We start from the raw sequence: 23,326 nt of genomic DNA, 5'->3' as shown, positions 1-23,326 counted from the left end.
GACAGGACTTGGAGTCAGGAAGACCTGGGTTCAAATTCTGCCCCAGACACTTTCCAAATGTGTGACTCTGGGCAAGTCACTTCACTTCTGTTTGACTCAACTTTCACATCTGTAAAATGAGAATAATATCAACACCCATCCCCCTTCCTGAATTGTCATAAGGATAGAGTGAGAGAATATTTATAAAGTGCTTGGGAAAAATTTTAGTTCCATAGAAAGGCTAGCATCTATTATTGTCATACAACTCCTATTGGATCATGGGATGATAGATTTAGAAGAGAAGAGGACCATTGGGATCTAATCTCCTCAAATTACGTCTGAAGAGACAGATGAGTCAGCCCAGAGACTAAGTGGTGGATTTCAAACTCATGTCTACACACTTAGCCAGCAAGCTGTAAACACATTTGGTTTTCAAACCACAGGCTTCACCTGGACAACCAGTTTTCTGATGCTATGACAGCACCAGAACACAAAGTATGGCCTATAGAACACAAAGTATCCCATTCCAGTTTCTGTATGTCTCCTCTACCCAGGTCACCAACCCCTCCATGCCTGTCCCACGGCACCTCTGAGGCAATGTGGAAGAGGGGAAGGAAGGCTGCAGATGGAGACAAAATTCAATTATGCAAAGATTTACCAAATGTGAACCATGATGATGCACTGAGGAGAAAAAAGAAGGAAAAAAGGGCATGTCCCCAAGGAGCTTATATTCCCTTATGGTGTGGGGAAGAGGAGATATAATCCATGAAGGCATTGCAAGGTAAACCTTGTGTAAAGTCAGCCTCTCTCCCAGGAAAACTATGGTTCAAGACATGGGATCAGAGATTTTGAGCCACACCCTTCTTTTACTAAAAAACGTTTATTTTCAGTTTTCACCATTCATTTCCACAAAATTCTGAATTTCAAATTTTCTCCTCATCTCCCTCTCTCCCTACTCCAAGACAGTTTGTATTCTGATTACCCTTCCCTATGATCTGTCCTCCCTTCTTATTACCGAATAGTAACTCTTTCCCTTTTGCCCAAGAAATTTGAGGGCCCTCAACTCTCAGTTTGATTTTTTTTTAATAAAGGGGCCATCCCTTGAGTAACTACTTTAAGAAAACTATTCATTGAATGAGTGTATCTCACTCAAAGTGAGAATGTGTTAAGACCTTAGCCTGATGTACAGTGAGGCATTTCCAGTCTTCCTGATGAATATCAGGTCACTGGACCCAGATGGCTCTGCAGAAGAAACTGAGTCTGGTGACTTTGCCCAGCCCTCCCAAAGTCAAATGAAAGTAATCTGCAAGTCATGTAATTATCTTGATGTCATGGTCCCCTTCAAAAGCAAAGTCGAAACGCAACAAGAACAACCACCCTTTTGTCACCTCCTCATCCCTTTCTCTTCTATTTTCCTGTAGGAAAAGATAGATTCTTATGTCCCTTTATCTCAATATTTTATTTCCTACTTGCATGTATAAACAAACTTTAAAGCTTTCAGCTCCACATTCTCTCCCTTTTCTCCTCTTTTACCATCCTCATTGATGAGGCAAGTAATTTAATAGATGTTATACATGTGCCATCATGCAAAACATTTCTATAACAATCATGTTGTGAAAGACTAACTATATTTCCCTCTATGCTGTACTGCCCTCTATTTATTCTATTCTCTCCTTTGACCTGTGCCTCTACCAAAGTTTTTGCTTCCAATTACCCCTTCCCCTAATCTTCTGTTCCTTCTCTTATTCCCCCTCTGTTATCCCCTATCCCTTTGCTTTCCTGTGGGGTAAGATATCTTACATAGCCAAGTGAGTGTGTGTGTTATTTTCTCCTGAAGCCAAATCCAATGAGAGGAAGTAGCACTTATTCCTGCTCATCTTCCCTTCCTTTGCCTCCATTGTGCAAACTCTTTCTTGCCTCTTTTATGTGAGGTTGTCTAATATAGTCTACTTGTCCCTTTCACTTTCTCCCAGGTTCCAATCTATGATCCCATGTCTTGAACCAAAGTTTTCCTGGGAGGGAGGTTAAGTCTACACCAGGTTTACTTTGCAATGACTTCAGGGTGTATTTATGGTACCTCCTTTTCCTCACATCCTAAAGGAATATGAGCTCCTTGAGGACAAGCCCTGACTTCCTCCTGTATGAAGACACATACAGAAAATGGAATGGGATGCTCTGAATCAGAATCAGATGGGAAATGGAGGAGGTGTTAGAACATTCCTCATAACTGTCTGCATCCAGGATTGTTTCATTGTGTTCCAACTCCGAGGTTCACTTGAAATAATGAATGAATGAATGAGCCAATGAAACACTTTATTAAGTGTTTTCAATGTTCAACGCATTATGCTGAACCGTGGAAATGTAAACACAAAAACTGTGTTAATCCTAGCTTTCAAGGAACTTACATTCTATTGAAGGAAGGTACACAGCTGGTTATAAACCAAAAGGGAAAGGCCCCATGGTTCTTGGGATAGAATAGCCAAGCTCATGGCAATGCCTCTTCTTTATGGTCACTTCCATTAACAAAGCCAAATTCATTTCAAATATTGACTCTTTTTACAATCACAAGGATTTTGATGTTGAGAATTTTCTTTTCTGAGTTTTCAGTAACTGTGGCTTGAACCCCTGTAGAAACGGTTGCCAGTCTCTATCTCCATGGGGACTAATGTTTGGGATTATGTCTCTGAAGTTCATCCTGGCATACTGGATGAAGATTCCTGGGGTTACCTACCCAATTTAGCAATTAGTTAGAAGTCGCTGATGGTGAGGAAGATGAGACACTTTCTCACAGAGATTTCTCCCTCAGTGATGACTAGAGAACCTGAGTTGGATGTCAGACGGATGTTCTAGGGTTTGTTCCAACTCCCAAGGACTTTGGGTTTACCTGCCAGTCAGAGACCATAATACCCCCTAGGATATTGTTGGCATTCTTTTCTGAGTAGCAGGACGAATCCTTCTCCTTATGTGTTGGGGAGAGAATCTGCTTATCAGGGAGCTGAGAGGAGCAGTTTCCCAAAAGACAGTCCTAGGAATGTGCATCTCTTTCACACATTGCTCTTGACTTACTTTCCTACTCTGATTTCGTTGAATGTCTTGTGTTGATCATTGCATGACAGACTTGCTTGATTTTTGAAAGAATTCATTGGATGTGGTTTTGAGCCATGCTGGCCATGCCTGTTTGAACTTTCTGACTGAAAATAGCACCCCTAGTTCAGGAAACACCAAGGGCACCTGTCATCTTCTGGGGAGTAGGAAGTGAAAAATCATAGTAAGGGATTGACCACTGCGGGGTCAAACTTCTGCCTCATACTGAGCTTCCTGAGTGCTCAAACTTAAAAATTTTTTAAAGACCTTTTATCTAGACGTGCTTGGTCTATTCTAAAAAAGATTAATTTATTTAGGGGGCCTTAAAATAATTAATGCATCTATTTCTCTCTCTACTATCCCTTCACCCAGTGAGCAAATTACACACACAAATGCATACTCTCTGTGTCTCTGTGCAAGATAAACCTTTCAAAACATAGAAGGATAGTATGGCAAAGCAAATTCCCATACTGGTACATCCTGAGAAAGTATTGTGTTTCTAGCATTCTAAGTTTATTACCTCTCTCAGCAGACGTTCATCACCATTGTTTCGGACTTGGGCCTTGTTTTTGTGCCGACCAGTGTTCTGAAGTCTTTCAAAATGATTTTCCTTTTTAATGTGGTTATCACTGCATAAACTCTTGTAGTGCTGGCCTGCATCGGCTCATGAAGGGGCACCCTGTTTCCCCCCAAATTCTCTAGTTAATCCTTTCTAAGGACCTAGTAATATCCCAATGCATTCATCTGCCAGAATTTGTTTAGCCATTCACCATTAGTTGACAGACCCTTGGTTTGCAACTCTTGATTACCATGAAAAGAGTTGCTATAAATATTTCTGCATACATGAATCCTTTCCCATTTCCTTTGATTTCTTTGGATAGACGTCTACTAGAGGGATGACAAACACAACCTGTGAGTAGTCTGAGCTGCTTCAATAGGCACCCAGCTGGCCAGTTCCAGTTTGTTAACTCAGCTCACTCCTTAAAGAGTCTTATTCATTGAATGAATGTTTCCTCACTCAAAGTGAGAACCTGAAATGATCTTAGCTTAAAAGGTCAAGAGTCTCCCCTTGCATCCTGGGCCATCTTCAGTCATCCTGATGAATATCTTAACAGTGGAACCAGATGGCTCTGGTGAAGAAATGGAAGCTAATGACGTTGCACAGCCCTCTTTCTCTCAAACCAAAGTCCATTACAAGTTGTGTTATCATCTCTCTGATGCTGTGGTCCTCTTTGAGAATGAAGGACAGCCACAACAACAACTAGAGGAATGACTCAGCAGTGAGGAAGAGATGGTGGGAAGATCATGTACCACATTCTTGTTCAGAGCAGAGCCAAGAGAGTTCAGGGAGGGTGGCTGTGTGGGGGAAAAGACATGACACATATTGTGAAAATATCAATGACAAGAGCTAAAGAGATTGGCTATGTGAGGTGAGGGAGAGGACTTGAGGATGGTACCAAGATAAACTTGGGGCACTGGGAGGACACTAGTGTCCTCCATGGAAATTGGAAAACTGGGAAGTTGGGGATAGCTTGGGGAGGTTGGTTAATGAGTTGAGTTGTGGACTTATTGTTGTGATTGAGATGCCTACAGGACATCCAGTATGAAATGTCCTCAGAAACAGACACACAGTTCATTCCCAGTCTGTTTTTCAAAAGTTGATAAGTTACTCCACAAGCTTTTGTTAAGCACCAACTGCAAGCCAGTCACTGAACTGAGCTCTAGGGATATAGAGAGATTCAAAAATACAGTCCTTGCCCCAGCTTCTGGGATAAGAACTCACTGTTTGACAAAAATTGCTGTGAAAACTGGTTAACAGTGTGGTGGAAATTTGGCATAGACCCATACCTGACAGCATACACAAGAATAAAGTCCAAATGGGTACATGATTTAGGCATAAAGATTGATACCATGAATAAACTGTAGAAGCAAGGAATAGTGTATTTATCAGATTTATGGAGAAGGGAAGAATTTTTTTACTAACGAAGAGATAGAAAGCATTATGAAATGCAAAAGGGATTATTTTGATTACATTAAACTGAGAAGTTTTTGCACCACCAAACCTAATGCAACCAAAATTGGGAGGGATGTAGTAAATTGGGAAAGAATTTTTATGGCTAGGCTTGTGGATAAAGGCCTCATTTCTAGAATATATAGAGAACTGACTCCAATGTATAATCATACAAGTCATTCCCCAATGGATAAATGGTCAAAGGATATGAACAGGCAACTTTCAGAAGAAGAAATTAAAGATATCTATGATCATATGAAAAAATGCTCTAAATCACTTTTGATTAGAGAGTTGCAAATCAAAACAACTCTGAGGTACCACATCACACCTATAAGATTGGCAAACATGACAGAACAGGAAAATGATAAATGTTGCAGAGATTGTGGGAGAGTTGGAACACTAATTCATTGTTGGTGGAGCTGTGAGCTCATCCAACCATTCTGGAGAGCAATTTGGAACTATGCCCAAAGGGCTACAAAAGTGTGATACCCTTTGACCCAGCAATATCGCTACTAGGACTGTATCCCCAAGAGATCATAAAAATGGGAAAGGGTCCCACATGTACAAAAATATTTATAGCAGCACTCTTTGTAGTTGCCAAAAACTGGAAGTCAAGGGAATGCCCATCAATTGGGGAATGGCTGAATAAATTATGGTATATGAATGTAATGGAGTACTATTGTGCCATAAGAAATGATGAACAAGAAGACTTCAGAGAGTCCTGGAAGGACTTATATGATCTGATGCTGAGTGAAAGGAGCAGAAGCAGGAGAACTTTGTGCACAGCAACGACCACAGTGAGCGAGAGTTTTTTCTGGTAGACTTGAAATTTCGTAATAATGCAACAACTTATTAAAAAAAAAATCCCAGTGGTGGTTTTCTAAGGCAAAATGCCTTCCACACTCAGAGAAAGAAATACGGAAGTCATTCTCAGAATGTAGCAGATCATGTTTGTGTGTATGTGTGTGTGTTTTTGTGTATCATGTTTTGATATATGATTTCTTCCATTTATTTTAGTTCGACTACATAGCATGACTATAGTGAAAATGTATTCAATAGAAAATTATATGTGGAACCTATACAGAATTGTATGTGGTCGTGGGGGGGGAGGGAGGGAGTGGGGGGTAGGTGTGGGGGGGATAAAATCTTACTTTTATGGCAGCGATTGTAAACCATTAAAAATAATAAAAAAGAAAAAGAAAAAAAATACAGTCCTTGCTCTCAAAGTGTTCACAGTCTATTCAGTGAGGGAACATGGCACAGAGAAAGAAGAAGCCCTTGGGGAAGCCTGGGGGTGGAAGGAGCACCACTGAAAGACCTTCTGAAGAAAGTGGAATTTGAATTGACTCTTGACTGAGGCTAGTGAATCCAAGGAAGTAGAGATAAGGGGGAGGAACATTCCAGGTAGGGGGGATTAACAAACTTTTGATTTGGTAGGACCTCCTAGAATTTGAGATCTGCAGGTAGAACTTTTGAAAGTCTGCAATGTCTTCCATACCATGATGAAACACTGGAGGGGAAGTTTATAAAGTTAAGGGAGCAACTATTCTATTCTGCCTCAGATCGAGTTGGGAAGCCTGTGGATGCCCCAGACTCATGTTTTTAAATAATTCCTAGACATGCCAAAATTAGACTAGAGATCAGTGACAGTAGAGATGTAAGTATTCCCCCATCCACTTTCATGAATCCTTGAAATCTATGCAGGAACCCTTAGCTTAAAAAGCCTTTTGTAAAGGGTGTTTATTTAATGGATTTGAAAAGGGGTCTTATTTAAAGGTCAATACCCCTTGCAGAGCTGACAGATTCCTTGAGATATGTTTTTCCTTTCCTTGGGAGACTCATGTGTCCTCACTGGATTCATGTTTTAGTATCATACCTCACCTTGCCTTTTGCTGCCTCTATCCCCCACCTAGGTTTCTGTTCCAAAAAGCAGGAGTTGGGGGGTTCAAATGGGGATAGTCCTGGCATGAAATGACTCAGATTTGGTGTCAGAATCAGGAGTAAAAACATACTCCCTCCCCACTCTGATACCAATCGATTATTTCGCTGACTCATTCTCCTGATTTATATTTTAACTAAATTTGTGTGAAGTCACTGTTATATTCAATTGTGATCATAGCAGACCCATAAGAGTAGTCACAAACTGCCCTAGGAGAAAAAAAATACATACATATGTGTGTATATATGCATGTGAGTAGAAATCAATACCTACCTCTCCATCTCTATGTTTGTCTTCTCTGTGTCTATCTCTAGTTATCTGTATCTGTCTGTACCTATATCTATTTCATTGTCTATCTATCTCTTTTGTCTATCTGTCATTTCTCTCTCTCCCACCCTCTGTCTCTCTGTCTCTCTTTATCTCTCTGTCTCTCTCTCTGTCTCTCTCTGTCTCTCTGTCTCTGTCTCTGTCTCTCTCTCTCTCTGTCTCTCTCTCTGTCTCTCTCTCTGTCTCTCTCTCTCTCTCTCTCTCTCTCTCTCTCTCTCTCTCTCTCTCTCTCTCATGTTAATTGAAGGAACCACATTGACTCCATCTTGTGACTCAATTCTGGATCTAACTCAGATTCCTTTTATTTTTTGGTTATGGGTTTAGTGACTTTAGTCCAATTTCTTTCTTGTGAGAAAACTTATTCCATTATGGGAATTGTGAGTAATTTACATTGTATTATTTGAACCCATTCCTCTGTGGGTTGAAATGTGGAAAGGTGGACCCCCTCTACCTGCTGCTTAGAGACCCTTGATTAGGGACCTAGCTTATACTGTCCAAAAACCTGGTCACATCCAAAGACTGATGCAAGGTGTTCTTTCACAATTGTATGTCTCAAGCATGCATCTCAAAACTGACCCAAAGAGATCAAAGAAAAAAGGCTCTATACTTACAAAAATATTTATAGCATCTTTTTTTTGTGGGGGCAAAGAACTGGAAATTGAGAGGATGCCCATGAACTGGGGAATGGCTGAACTAGTTGTGGTATATGGTGAAGTGGAATACTACTTTGCTATAAGAAATGCTGAGCAGGATTCTTTCAGAATAACCCAGGGAACCTTACATGAACTTAGGCATTACAACAAAGTAAAACCAGGAGAACATGGTACATAGTAGCAGCAATTTTCTACAGTATTCAACTGTAAATTTCCAAGCTATTCTCAGGAATACAACAAGGACTTATGATGAAAAAAAAATCTATCTACCTTTTGGGAAAGAATTGGAATATGAACACCGATCAGATCATGCTTTTAAGTTTTTATTATTCTTGTTTGCTGGTTTTCGGTCTGCATGTTTGTTGCCAAAGGCTAAGATGCAAATGTTTTGCATGACTGCACATATATAATCTATAATAAATTGCTTGCTTTCTCAAGCAGGGGGAGAGGAGGAGAAAAGATAAGAATGTGGGTTTCAAAATAATATTTTTAAAAAGATAAAATTTTTTCTTTCTATGTAATTGAGAAAAATAAAAATTAAAGGCAAAAATCGATAAATAGACATTCCGAGAAGTTCAAACTTTTTTCCTCAGTTTTTTCAGATATCACCAATCACAGTCTATTTGTCTTTCTGTTTATCCACATCTACCTCTCTGTATCTCTTTATCTATCTGTCTCTGCTATCTGTGTGTCTAACTGTCTTTCTACTTATCTGTATCTCACTTCAACTCATTCTCACATTGGGACAGTTTGCTACCGGTTTCAAAGGCCACAATATTAGGCAGTAGAAAAAGACTTCACTTTGCAGTCGGGGGAATCGGGTTTGAAAATTGGACCTGTCACTTCCTAGCCCAGTGACTTCAGGGAAATGATATATTTCATTTATGTTTCAATTATGTTACATAATTGATATAATATGACATTATCATAATTGACAGCATGTCCAACTGTGGCTGATCAGGAAAATACAAAATCAGAATACTCTACCACCAGTTGTGCACAAATAGTGCATGGGAACTTTTCGGGAGGATTCTCCCAATCTGGGAATCTTATTTTTTTCGCTACTTCAATTCTGCTTTGCTCATAGGGCACAATACCATCTCTGATGAGGAAACACCATGCTGGGCAGTCCTGTGCCTGTGTCTCCCATGTTTCACAATCAATTCCAAAGTTCTTAAGAGAAACCGTGAGAGTCTTGTGTCGCTTTTTCTGACCACCATGTGAACATTTGCCCTGTGTCAGTCCTCCATAAATTTTATAGATGCATAGGGAGAGACTGTAGAAAAGCCAAGAGTAAAGTTTTGCAGGTAGTACTAGTAGCTCACATTTTTACATTTGAGAAGGCAGTTAAACGGTGCCATAATGCACAGAACAATGGAACTGCAATTGAGAAGACCCGAGTTCAAAATGTGCTTTTAGAGACTTCTTAGCTGTGTGATGCTAGGCAAGTGAGGTAACATCTTTGTGACTCAATTTACTGTAAAATGAAGATAATATTAACACTGAATTCCCAGGCCTGTTGTAAGGATGAAATGAGAGAATATTTGTAAAGCACTTGGGCAATCTTTAAGTGCCATATCATGCTAGTGACTAGTATCATGAGATATCTCACATTGGCACATTTGGTTATAGATTTAGAAGTGAAAACTACCTTAAGGATGCAGTCTTCTCTCATGACATCTGAAGAGATAGATGAGGCATGTGAGTATACCTTGAGAAAGTCACTTAATCTCTCTTGGCTTCTATTTCTTTATTCATAGAATGAGGGGACTCTGCTCAGTAACCTCAAAATTCCCTTACATTGATAAATCTAAGATGATATATTTCTCTCTGAGCCTCAGTTTCTGCATGAGTGAAAGTAGGTTGGAACAACTCAAGTACCAAGAGAAGGACCTTCATAGCAGGTGCTTAGTAAATATTGAGGTGCAATATTTGATACATGACCTCACTACTGGGACTCACTACTGGGAGTTCACTCTAATGTTCTTACATATGATGACATAGTAGCATTCCGTGTGTTTGGGTCTTATTTCCTTGCATGGATGCTACCTGGGGACAGAGAATTTCTTATCCAAATCCTGTGAGTTGCCCAGAGCACAGCCTGAAATGGTAAATTCTGGAGACTGTAGTTGTAATCATGGGGCCAACCTAGCTTAGTAAAGGACCAGTAAAGACACTCAGCCAAGTGAGTCTAAGGAAGTGACCCATCCAGCTGAGATGCTGTGCCCTGTGAAGAGCTAAGAGTGGTCAGTAGCAGACTAGCTCAGCCTAGTAGTTGATTGGAGTAGCACAGCAACAAGTCTAGCAATCCATCAGAGATCCCATGCTTAGCACTGAACTTTGCAAGGTCATTTCAGGAAAGACAAAAATCACTGAGCATCTGCCGTTTTAGAGTGGTAGGTTGTCTTGGCCACATCTGTTCCCTGAACATGTGTCTCATTATGTTTCACTAAGAGTTGGTGTTCCCTCCCTCCCCCATACCGACATACACTGTGTGTGTTGGTGGGAAGGTCAGTCCCAGGTTTGGGGGAGGGACGCTTTAGCATTCTCAGTATGCCTTTTGAATGTTATTGGGAAGCACACTCGTGGCAGCTCAGGAGCTACGGAGTTAGAAATATGGTGCCCCTTGAAAATGACCACTAGAGCTCAAGGTGGCAGATGACTCTCTGAGGAATCCAACTAGTGAAGAAGAGTCTACGTTTGAGGGAGGGGCCGCTACACTGGGCTTGGGTTTGGTCCCTTTACTAGACTGAAAGTTCCATGAGCATGGGGAATGTGTCTTATTCGATATCTGCCTGGAGCAGGTATTTAATAGATGCTTGTGGAATGGATGATAATATAGCGCAGAAAGTGACTTCTGAATCACCCTGTGTAGAACCACGGCTGAGGCCTCAACCATTGCTCATTGGAACCTAATTTCTGAGTATGTGGTGAAGGGGTCAGTGAATCTATTGTCTTCTTTAGGTTTTGCTCCTTGTAAGTTGAGGCAGGCATAATGTAACTCATCTAGTCCATCCTCTAGAGGTGCTGGAGTTGACTCTGTGTCTTCAGTTGGTGAAATGGTATTGAGGGACAGATCCACTCCAGATGGCCTCTTGGGATCCTGGAGAAAGGGCAAAGGGTTGCTCAGTCAAATCCAATTCCAGCATCATGGGAGCAGGAGTAGAAAGTGGGGGGAGATGGCCTTGGAACAGAGAGGGATTTGTGGACTGAGAGTTGAGTGAACATTTGAGGGCTAGGGTTTGGCATACTCTACCTCTGCCTGCCCTCTAGAAGCTTCTGCTGCTGTTGCTTCCACAGACTTTTTCCTGAGCATCTTTATCCTGAGGAGGTAAAAAGGCAGAGTTGGTGCAGGGGAGAGAAGCTGAGATTTGGATCCAGAGTAGTAGGGCCCCATCACTCACTCTGTGGCTCACCCTGACATACCATTTTCCCTCAATGATTTCCTCTTTCTACATTTGTCAAATGAGAAAATAAGACTACAGAGTCTCTATGGTCCCTTCCCCGTGACATTCTCCTGTTCTGTGATTTCCAAACTCCAAATTCCACAAACTTATGAACCACAGGAGTGTCTAGGAAAGACCATGGAGCTGAGCATGAAGAGACTTGCACTTGCTATTATTTCCTTCTGGGGTCTTGGATAAATCTTATCCTCACTCGAAGCCTCAGTTTCCTCATATGTAAAATGAAAGGCTTGGATGAAATTGTCTCTAAGGACTGTTCTAGTTCTACATTCTGTGATCCTATGGGATAATACTGCTTCCCATTCATGAGAGGCTGACGGCTTTTCCCACTGTGCTTCCCAAGTGGTCCCTCACTGGACCAAGGTAATCCTCCTTTCTTCCTAAATCAGTTCTCTATCCCGCTCACGACAGCAGCAATTAGAAAACTTTTCAGCTCTCCTTAGGCCACTCATATCACCTTATCCCTTACTTTCTCAGCTGGGGACTGTGCCTCAGGATCCACCCAATTATTGAGGCTATTGGCTGACATCTCCTTTCAGTCCCCTTTTCCTCTCCTCACCTCACCGCAACAAAACACGAAATGTCTTTGTCATTCCACATCACTGAGATGTCTTCCATACCTCCTCCTTTACTCTCCTCATGGATGAAGAAGATGCTCTCCTTATGTTCCTGGTTAAAGCCTCTACATAAAGTCGTTGATCCCATCTCTTCCTGTACCGAATGCTCACACTATGTTCCCCCCTCTCTCTTGTCTGAAATCTTTGCCTATCTGCTGACTACAACCTCCCTCACAACAAACATTTCCATGTTCTCCCCAAACTTAAAAAGTGATGATGTCCAATTACCCCTTGAACGAGTATCCAAAATGAAAGCACCCAGGAATATTATAGCCAAATTCCAGACCTCTGTGTTCAATGGGAAAATATTCCAAGCAATCAGAAGAAATAGTTCAAATACTGTGTGACCTCAGTCAGTATCACATGAGATTTAGCATTAACTACTTTAAAGGGGTGCTAGGTAAGAGAGTGGATAGAGTGCCAGGACTGAAGCCAGGAAGACTCATCTTGCTCATGCATGTATTAGCTGTATGACCCTGACAATTCACTTAATCCTGTTTGCCTCAGTTTCTTCACGTATAAAACAAGCTAGAGAAGCAAATGGCAAAATACTTCATTTTCATTGCCCAGAAAAACTGGAATGGGGTCAGAAAGAGTCAGACTTGATTGAAACAACTGAACTATAACATTAAAGGAATGGAGAACTTGGAATATAATTTTCCAGAAGACAAAGAAGACAGGGTTAGAACCAAAAATAACCTAGCTGTCCAAACTGATTATATTTTTACAGGGGAAAAATGAGACAAAGGAGTTTCAAGCATTCCAGATTAAAAAATCAGAACTGAAAAGAAAATATGATATTCAAGCACATGATTCAAGAGAAGCATAACAAGATAAACATTAAAAAGAAATTTCATAACCGGCTCCATTAGGTCAAACTGCTTACATTCCTATATGGAGAGATGAGACAAGTAACTCCTGAGAATTTGATCATTGTTGGGGCAATTAGGAGTGCACAGAGACAGAGGACAGAGGTATAAGTCTGTTACATTGGGCTGATGTAAAAGAAAGAATGCAAGAGTGAGAAAGAGGGATGCAGTGTTAGAAGGGGAAGGAGAGATGAAGAATAGAGAAACTATCACACATACAAGATGCATGCAAGGAAGAGCTTTTGCAATGCAGGGGGAATGGAGAGGGGAGTGGAAGGGGAAGGGAGGGAGGAGTGGAGGGGGGAGGGGAGGAGTGGTGTTATTACTTGCACCTCACTCTCATCTGAACTAGAGCAAAGAAAAGAATGAATCATTAATGAATCAGGCACACAACATTCCAAAGTAAACGAGCATAGTACCTAAAGTAATTCAAAGAGAAACTCAAAGATCGAAACTTTTGAGGTAAGAAACTCCAATGAGAACAGTGGAAATTGGTCATGCATAAAAGAGATAAAGACTAAATATCATCCTCTATAGCATGATAACCTGAAAATGGCTACATGATCTTGATGCACAAATGATTTCGTAAGCATGTCGGAGGAATATGGAAAAACTTCCTTGTCAGATCTATTGATAAGAGAAGAGTCTGTGAAGAGATGGACAGAAGTACGGGAGGCAAAATGCATAGTTTTGATTACATGAAATGAAAACAGTTTTGCCACAAAGAAAAGTAATGAAGCCAATATTAGAAGGAAAGAGAGAAAGAAACTATATCACATGTCTTTGAAAAAAAGTCTAATTTCTTAAACATATAGGGAACTGAGCCAAGGTTATACAAAAGAGACATATTTTAATTGATAAAGCACATGAAGAGGTAGTTCTCAGAAGATGAAATCACAGTTTTCAATAGTGATATGAAAAAATGCTTTGTCAGTATTGATTAGATGAATGGAAATTCAACATCCCTGAGGTACTACCTCATATACATTATACTGGGTAACATGATAGAAAAGAAAAATGTCAAATACTGGAGCTAATGTAGAAAAAGAGGTACACTAATGCACTTTTGGTGCAGCTGTGAACGGGTCTATTGTGTGTTCCTCCTTCATTTTCAAAGATGACCACGGCATCAGAGAAATGATGACGTGACTGACACTTGACTTTTGTTTTGAATGAGGGATGTCTGTGCAGGTCACCAGCCTCACTTTTTCCTCCTGAGTCATCTAGATCCAGTGACCAGATATTCATCAGGATGTCTGGAGACAACCTAGGATGTAATGACAGAGTTTGGCATTTTGGATTAAGTTTTTCTCAGGTACTCACTTAGAGTGAGGTAGCATTGTGAATTCAATGAATGGGCCTCTGTAAGTAGTATTCAGGGAATGGTCCCTTTAATGAACAAAAGGAAAAAAAATAACTAAAACAAGTTGGGAGGGAATGAGAAACAGTTACTATTTATAATCACTGTAAGCCAGGAGGGTCCAGGAAACAGCCATTAAGTGGACCTTGGGCAGGGCCTTATTGCTGTCCAATGTATGGGCTTCATAGTGCACTGGATTTAAGGTTTGGGGAAAGAGAGAAGAAAGATAGAGAGAAATAGAGAAAGAAAGACAAAAAGACACAAAGAAAGAAAGGAAAGAAAGAAAGAAAGAGAGAAAGAGAGAGAGAAAGAGAAAAAGAAAGAAAGGAAGAAGAAAGAAAAAAGAAAGAAAGAAAGGAAGAAAGTAAGATAGAAAGAAGGACAGGAAGAAAGAAAAGAAAAGAAAGAAATCTATTCAGTAAACACCAAGTTACATTGCTTTGGAGAGGAGAAAGAAGGGAAGAGAAGACAGAAGGGAGAGGATGAGCTGAGTTATCCTACTAGCTGGGTCCCCATTTGTCTAACCGTTATGGGGAACAATCTGAAATAATGCCCAAAGGGCTATAAAACTCTTTATCACTTGACAACACCCTCAATATTCCTGCTAGGTTTGTACACCAAAGATTCCAAGCAAAAGTAAAAAGACACATACGTACATAAGTATTTGTAGCAACTCTTTTGGTGGGGCAAAAAATTGGAAATTGAAAGAATATCCATCAGTTTGGGGAGTGATTGATTGAACAAATTGTGATGGAATACTATTATGTCTTAAGAAGGGAAAAATGGAAGAGTTCAGAAAATGCTTAAAAGGCTTTTATGAACTGATGCAAAGACTCATATGAACTAACGTAAAGTGAAGAGAGCAGAACCACAGCACGAATTTATTGTAAGGATGATTAACCATGAAAGATTTAACGACTCTGATGAAGACAATGATCCAAAAACATTCCAGAGGTTTCATGACAAAAAAGCTATCCACCTTCACAGAGAGAACTGATGAACTCTGAGTGCAGACTGAATCGTTTTTTTCACCTTTTTAGAAACACGTTTGTCCTGACTTGATATACATACATACATACATACATACATATATATACACACACACATAAATATACATACATATGCATACATATATACACATATATAAATATAATGACTGTTGTATTTCTATCCTTCTCAATGAATGGGGGAGGGAAAGATTTCAGAACTGAAAATCAAAGCTTTAAGAAAAAAAATGAAAAAGAAAAGTAAAAGACAAAATAAAAAGACCCATGCTGATGCAGAAACTCACTTCGCATTTAAACCAAGGTAGGCAACAAAAGGAAGCATGAATGCAAGTGCAGCAGCGCTGTGGGAAGGTGTGATCAGGGCTGTTCAAGAGGAGCAGGAGCCGAAGCTGGAAGAGGAGCTAAGGACGATGAAAAGGGTGGAGGGGAGAGGCAGGAGAAGGCACAGGGCCACTGCTTGTTAGAGAAGGAAAGGACAATGCCCTGCAGACAGAAGGTAGATCCTCATAAAGGGGGAAGATCGTTAGAAAGGAAGGAATGTAACAAAAGCATAGAAGGGACTGAGAAACAAGGTCAGAGCTTCGCTTTAGGTATTTCACTGGGGTTTTGCTGCACCAGATATATTTTGTACAGTGATTTAGGCTTTTATTTTTCTCATTCAGAGAGAAAGTATACTATACATATTACGATACTACATAATAAACATATATTTAAATATTTATGTAACATGTATTTACATTATAATATACAATTATATGATATACGTACATTATGTATATATGTATAAACACATCAGTGGTTCCACCAAATGGAGAAGGGCAAGTGTCTTAATACCTTGTTGTAAGTGTGGAATTTTTAGCCTGTTACCCTGGAATCTTCTCTCCTCCTGTCCAGGCGAATATCAACGCCTGTCCTGAGGACTGATCAGTCCCAGGGAGCAGACCACCTCCCCTTGATCTCAGCGCTTTATGGAAGGCAGTGGATCATATCGGGGCCAAACCCAGCTCTGCCCTTCACTATCCGTGACCCTGAGCCCCTCCTGCAGCTTGGGAAACTGAAATGGGGAGGGGTCAGGGAAGGAAACAAGATCCCAGTAAGTACTTACTATGTGCCAGGCACTATGACCAGGACTGCACAGATATGATCCCATTCAATAATAATGATAATAATGCTAAAAATAATAGGTAACATTTCTATATCACTTCCTATATTCTAGGCACTGTAAGAAGCCTGTTACAGATATAATCCCATGTAACTATAATAACAGCTAACATTAACATAATACCTTACAGGTCAGATGATCTCATCATAATTTCACATATGAGGAAACTGAGGCAGGCAGTTTCAGTGAGTATCCCAGGTTCACTCACATTCTAAATATCTGAGGCAGGATTTGAACTCAGATCATCATGGCTCTAGACCCAGTGCTGTATCCACTGAGCCTCAGCTTCACCATTTGATTCTGGAAGCTCAAGTGGAGTCAGGGGCCTGTATTGTTTTCAATCATGATTGACTACATACTGGTTCATAAGTGTGACCTTGAGCAAGTCACTTTTCCTCTCCAAATCTGTTTATTTTTTTAATTTGAAAAAGGAAGGGTACTGGAATTTCTGTTCTGATTCGCATTCTTATGCACCTCCGAAATCGGTGCCTGAACTCAGGGAAACATTGATATCTGAGGATTTCTCAGAGATGAAATCAGGCCACCATTTCCTGAATCATGACCCCCAAGATCCCCTCCTCCCCCTAGCCCCGACACTCACAGAAGAAGGACGCAGAGCGCAAGCAGAGTTATGGCACCAACTCCACAGAGGACACCCAGGATCACATCTTTTTGGATCAGGTTGGACCGTGTGGACTCATCTGAACAAAAAGGGAGTTTGAGGTGAATACAGGCCATGGCAATAATGGCCCCCCTGTCCTCAGGATTCTCTGCCCCAGCTCGCTCCCTTCCGAATTCATCCCCTGGCACCAATTGGCAGAGTAGGGTGTGGGTCCCCTGGGTGTTCTTCCCCTCACAGCTGACACTGATGTTGGGGACCCTGTCCACTTTCACACTCAAGCTGTTGTTAGCCCAGGGCCCAGACCTTGTTGATGTCACCTGGAAGGTGTAATTGCTACTATTTTCCTCCACAGACTTCCCCCCTACCCACCAAAGCAAGGAAGGGGCTGGTTCTACTTGGACAAAACAGGTAGAGAACAAAGCTTCCTTGACCCAAGAGCAAGAAGGGTTGTGTATCCTTGGGGTGTCTGTAGCAAGATACACATGACCCCTGTACACTCTCCTTCCTTCACCAGGACCCAAGCACCCCATGGTGACCAGACCCCTCACACTCACACTGCACAGAGATGTTCAGGGAGGCCTGCTTGGAGCCCAGAGGATGCTGAGCTAGGCATATGTAATGCCCTTCATCTGCTGGGCCCAGGTGGGGCAGATCCAGGTGCAGGACTCCATCCTCTGAGGGCTGGGAAGAGGCCAGGGTTTGGTCCCCCAGGATCCAGCTTAGTGTAGCAGGGGGATTGCTGTTGGCAGCACAGAACAGGTGAACGGACTGTCCCTCTTGCACAAGAACTGAGCTGTTTCCTGAGACAAAACCTGCAAAAGATCAGGAGGTCCCAGGAGTGAGAACCTGGAAGGACCTCAGAGGCCCCCTGTATTCCACCTTCTCTGTACTCAGCAGGGACCTGGGAGCTTAGAAAGCAAGTGTGACTCCCCCAAAATCCCAGAAGGAAAGGGCAAATGGAAGAGGACATGACCTCAGCCAGGAAGGGAAACCCCAGGCCCAGCCCGTCCTGGCTTCCTGCCCCCTTCTCCCTGTCCTACATCTTTCTTGGCTGCTCTCCAGACCATGGAGGCCTCCCCTGCTTCTGCTGCTGCCAGGTCACACTCAGCCTGGGTCATTTTCCTGCCTTTGCCTCAGATTGATTTTTTTTATCTTTGTTTACTTCCTGCCTCTCTCCTTCCTCCTTTTTCTCATCTTTCTCTTCTTACTTCCTTTCTCTCTTCTACCATTTTCTTTGTTTTCCTTCATATTTTTTCCTTTTGAAACTTGCTTTTTCCTACTTCTCTTCCTTTGTCGTATTTGCTTTTTTCCAAGCTTTTTTTTATTTCTTCATCCTTTCCTCCATTTCATTCATTCTTTTTCTCTTATGTGTTTCCTTACTTTGATCCTTATTTTTCTTGTATTTTTACCTTTCCTTTTCATTCCTTCTTTCCATCTCTTCTTCTTTTCACAGTTATTTTTCCCTTATTTATCTTTCTTCCTATGGGTTTTCTCCTTTTCTTATTTCCTTCCTTCACTCCTTCCTTTGATGAGTCCTTCCTTTGTTTCTTTCATTTCCTTCATCTTTTCTCTTTCCCTCCTTTCTTTTCTACTTTCCTTCTTATCTTCCTTGCTACCTTCCATCTTCTTTTCCTTCTTTATGTCTTTCTTCCATAGCTTCATTCTCTCTCCATTTCTCTCTCTCTTTCTGTCTCTCACTTAAAAAATTAAGGGAACAGTATTATGAAAGATAAAAACAAACAAAAAACAAGTTCCCAGTAGACTGAAACATCTGCACAAAGATCCTTCTTACATCTTACATCATTTGAGCCCAAAGTGGTGACCACAAGGTTCCACTTTCACACACCCAGCAGCCCTAAGGCCTCAGGGTCAATACTGCCCTGCCCTGACTGAATGCTCAAGGCTCAGCTTGGATGGTCAGGCTCCTGACCCTCACTGACAGCAGCTTCTTGGCCAATCCCCCATGGCCTCCTCCTACAGAGACCCCTCACACACTCAAGATCAACCCTGAACCCAACATCAATGATCCAGGTAGCAAAGACTCCCTGACTGGCCTGAAATGCAGAGAGCCACGTCAGCTTACCCAATATGACAGTTTCAGTGGACAGAACACTGTCCTAATAACTGGATTCAAGGTGGACCTTGTCCTTCTTAGCACAAGTCAGGTGCAGTGTACACTTAGAATTCACACCTCTCTGTTACTATGGACTTGTGTTCATTAGGTCCAGCTCTCCTCACAGCTCTAAGCCTCAGTTTTTTCATCTGAAATATGGGCATCAGAATTCTCACACTCCATATCTACTAAGATTATTTGAAAGAAAATGGTTTCTAACCCTTCAAATCTGGAGTAAACACGAGCTGATGTTATTCCAAAAGGAGGAGCAGCCCAGGCCAAAGAGAACCTGGGCTTGCAGAGTGACTCCTAGTCTCTCCTGTCTCCTTCCTGTCCCTGACATCCACACTTACCCTCAGAATACAAGCTGAAACCTCAGGATCCCCTCCCTGTCCTCCCGTAGCAGTTCTGCTGATACCTATTGTCCTGTTGTCCTGGGCCATGGTGATGGTCACATTCTGCACAGCATCTGCAAAAGAAGGAGCAGGTTTGCTGCGGGAGGGGCTCTCTGTCCAGTCCAGCAGCAGGCAGGGAAGAGATTAAATTCCAGAATGTCAGAGTGGAAGGAGCTCTGAGGACATCTAGGCTAACTCTACCTGACTGACATTGGCACATGAAGCCAAAGAGGCTGAGAGAGAAAAAAAACAAACAAACAGGAAATCACAGGCTGTATCTGTTCTGGGAGGGAGCTTTCCCTGCCCTGATCAGGAAAAAGAGCATCTGGTTTCCCAGGGTTTGGCCCTGACCCTGATCCCTTAACATATCCCACCCTTACATCCTCCCTTGGGAAAGGCAGGTCTACTGCCCCAGCACTCACAGGACACATTGAGTTGGACAGTTCTCTTTGTGCTCAAACGGCCTCCAGGAAGGGTGACCTGACAGGTGAGGTTGGTGCCATGATGCTGGGGCCCAGAGATGAAGGAGAACTGGGAGGAGGGTGAAGTTTCAGAGCTCTGTGCCTTGGAGGAGAGGGCACCCCACATCCAGAAGAATGTGAAAGGCCTGTCTTGCCCACAGGCTGAAGGAAATGTGCATTTCAGAGTCACTGGATTTCCTGACTCTAGCACCTCTGGCATAGAGATGTCTGGTTTCTGCTTCAAGTCTAGAGACGAGAGAGACAGTGAGCCATGGAGTGGGAAGGGGACTGAGGACTCAAGTGTCCTTCCAAGAGCTGAACCTACCCCATTCCTCAGGGTCCTACTATGTTCCATGCATAATATGACCCCATTCAGACTCCTGCTCCTAAACAGCATTCTAGGCAACCCGAATTATCCTCAGGACTGAAGTCACCCACATATTGTAAGTCAAGGGGAAATATCAATAAAGAAAATGGAGAACAAGCCCTTCATTTCACATCAAGAGAAACAGAGTCAAGAGGCAAAGGAAAAATTATACTTCAAAATGCCCCAAAGACAGTCAGTCAGAAATATAGAATTGAATCTCCTTCCTTTGGCAGCAGCTCCAGAGTTCTTTCCAGAACAACCATGGTGCCTCTCAGTATTGTCTGGGGTCCTGGTTCCACCCAAAGAAGGCTCCACCATTTGTAGCTCTGGAGCTTTAGGCAGGATCTTCACACCTTTCCTGGTTCTTCCCCACATATCCTCTGTGTTCTCTCACCATTCCCATGGGGAGCTACAGAGGCTGCAAGGCCATCCCATTCCTCAGACCTCCCTGCCTCATACACTGAGACCCTCCCAGGAGAGGGGTATCCTACCTGTCACATTCACATAAAGTAGCTGATTTCCAAAATTGTATCTACCATATTCATAGTCAATACGGAAGAAGTATCGTCCCCTGTCTGAGAACTGGGCGTCTGTGATGCTCAGAGAGCAAGATTTCAACCTGGGATCCCCAGTGAGATGGAATCTCCCCTGGGCTCCATGTTCCACCTTCCGCGATGGGTCATTGGTGGCCACGGGCCTGTCTCTCACAACATCAGAACTTTCACTGAACCAGTAGCCATAAATGCGGTTGTTGTAATTGACGTAGAATCCGTAGGTATTGAAGGTGCAGGGAACATGGGCACACATTCCCTCCTCCACAGTCACCGAGGGCTGCACCTCCAATCTCTGGGACAGGGACCCTGAGGGCAGACAGAGGCTTGGTCAACATCTCCACCTCTTCTCACCCCTCAGACCAGCCTCCCTCTGCCCCAGCCCCACTCACCCTCCCAAAGCAAGGGCAGCAGCAGCAGCAGCAGCATGAATGAGACAGGAGAGAGCCAGGCTCCTCTGGGGCTCTGTGTCACTCCCTGAGCACTATGGTTCCCTGTCAGGGTCACAGCAAAGAGGAAGATGAAACAGGAAGTCCTTGTGTGGAGAGAGAGGGAGGAACATCCTCAGAAGAGGAACCCTTGTCCTCTCGTCAGTGGGCTCCTGGCCTCCTTCATTGAGTTCAGGGAGAGGGGTGTGTGTGGGGGTGGGGATGGGGAGCTCCTTTCCTGGGCCAGCTCCTGGGACAGTCAGGACTGAGGTGCTGGGGGAGGACAGATCTGCTGCAAAGACTGGGGGCATGGATCTTTTATGGACCAGGGTGCCTGTGTGGCTGATGGGGGTCAGTGACCAGAGCCTGGCCCTCTCCTGTGCAAGCTGAACTGGGATTAGGTAGACCTGAGCTGAAATCCTGCCTCAGACATTCCCTGTCAGTCTTGCCTCTGTCTGAGCCTCAGTTTTCCCATCTATACAATGGGGACAGTAACAGCCCCTCCACCCTCAGCCTTGTGGTGAGGATCAAATGTGAGATTTGCCAAGTGTTTCACAGACCATGAATCACTGCAGAAATGCTGGGCATGATTATTATTAGTTTACTCTCCTCTAAGATCTCTCTAATTCAGCTACATGAGCCAATGGCCTGCTTTTGGTATGGCATTCCATCTCCCATCTCCAGGCCTTTGCTCTGGCTGTACTCTATGCGTGGAAGAATTTCACTCCTCACTGTCTTTTTCCTGGCTTGAAGCCCAAACCTCAGCTCCAAAGTCACTCCCTGATTCCTCTTTCCACCTATTGTCTTTTACTCTTCTTCTCTCTTCTAAATACCTGGTTAATGACTTGGTGCTCATTACAGGAAAATGAACCTTCCTGGTGAATTTGCACTGCTTTTCTCTTTCTCAGTATCTTCAGTACCTACCACAATGCCTGAGACAGAGTAAGCACTTAATAAATGCTGGGTGACTCTTGACTGGCTGACATTTCTTTTTATTTACATTCCTGTGACCTTTGCCCTCAGTATCCTCCTGGATTCCCCTTTCTCATGCTGCACCAGTTCATAATGATTGTCATGTGCTTCTCTGTATGATCATATCCACCTGAGTTCCACATTCCAGGATTCTCATCCCCCATAATTCAGTCAGATTCCCTGCACCTTTGGATCCCCAGTTTCCTTTCCCTTGTGCTGGTGGCAGTATTTGAGCTGCCATGACTTTTGTTATGGATGTTCTGGAACCTATGGGACCATTCTGTGTTGTCTTTGATCTCCTTGGGATTCAATCTCAGTAAAACCACCATTATCTCATTGATGCAGGTCAGGACCTGTTCTCCAAGATTTCAGCTACAAACCCTGTGATGACTCATGAAGAGGCTCCTATGTGCCAAGCTCTGCCCAGGGCACTGCAGATGCAGAGAAAAGAGAGATGTACCTGCCTTCAGGGAGCTTAGTCTCAGTGCAGGACAGGGAGAGGACAAGCTCCTACAGAGCCTGGTGTAAAGTTATTCTGGGCTTGCTCTTGCAGCTCCCACTGATCAGACTGACAGTTGAGGTTGGGTGGGGAGAACTGGAACACTTCCCCTGGGCCCACTCTCTGGTGTCCCTGCAATCCTGTGCTATAGGGACCAAGGTTGGCCTCCTCTAGGACCTCCCCAGTTTTGACTGTTCCAGTCCTGTGCACCCCCTTGGTGCACCAGTTCAGATCTGTCTCTGATTCTTTCCATCAGTGTCACGATCATTCCCTGGGGGCCATCTGCCTTCATCCAATCACTAAATGTCCCAGAGTGTCTTCATATTAACTCAAGACTTGTCCATATGTTGTGGAGAAGTTAGAGAAAACAATCCCATAATATCTGTTTTACTCCTCTCTCTCATTTTCTTTTTTCTATTTCCATTTTCTCTTTCATTCTATCTCTT

At 42.7% G+C, this 23,326-nt stretch overlaps 1 protein-coding gene across 1 annotated transcript; it reads right to left on the bottom strand.

Annotated features, from left to right (window-relative positions):
* Nucleotides 1–8,300: 8,300 nt before the first annotated feature.
* On the bottom strand, nt 8,301–21,455 carry LOC140503632 (sialic acid-binding Ig-like lectin 13). The gene is made up of 8 exons (XM_072607777.1): nt 21,374–21,455; nt 20,922–21,290; nt 20,025–20,309; nt 19,626–19,676; nt 17,649–17,906; nt 17,074–17,173; nt 11,250–11,316; nt 8,301–11,096 (listed from the first exon to the last, which is right to left on the bottom strand). The coding sequence occupies exons 1-8, from the start codon at nt 21,408–21,410 to the stop codon at nt 10,896–10,898; spliced, it is 1,368 nt and encodes a 455-aa protein (XP_072463878.1). The 5' UTR covers nt 21,411–21,455; the 3' UTR covers nt 8,301–10,895.
* Nucleotides 21,456–23,326: the final 1,871 nt, after the last annotated feature.

Source organism: Notamacropus eugenii, chromosome 5, assembly GCF_028372415.1.
Source record: "Notamacropus eugenii isolate mMacEug1 chromosome 5, mMacEug1.pri_v2, whole genome shotgun sequence".
In the NCBI taxonomy this organism is placed as follows: Eukaryota; Metazoa; Chordata; class Mammalia; order Diprotodontia; family Macropodidae; genus Notamacropus; species Notamacropus eugenii.
This window is presented reverse-complemented; position numbering and strand designations above follow the sequence as displayed.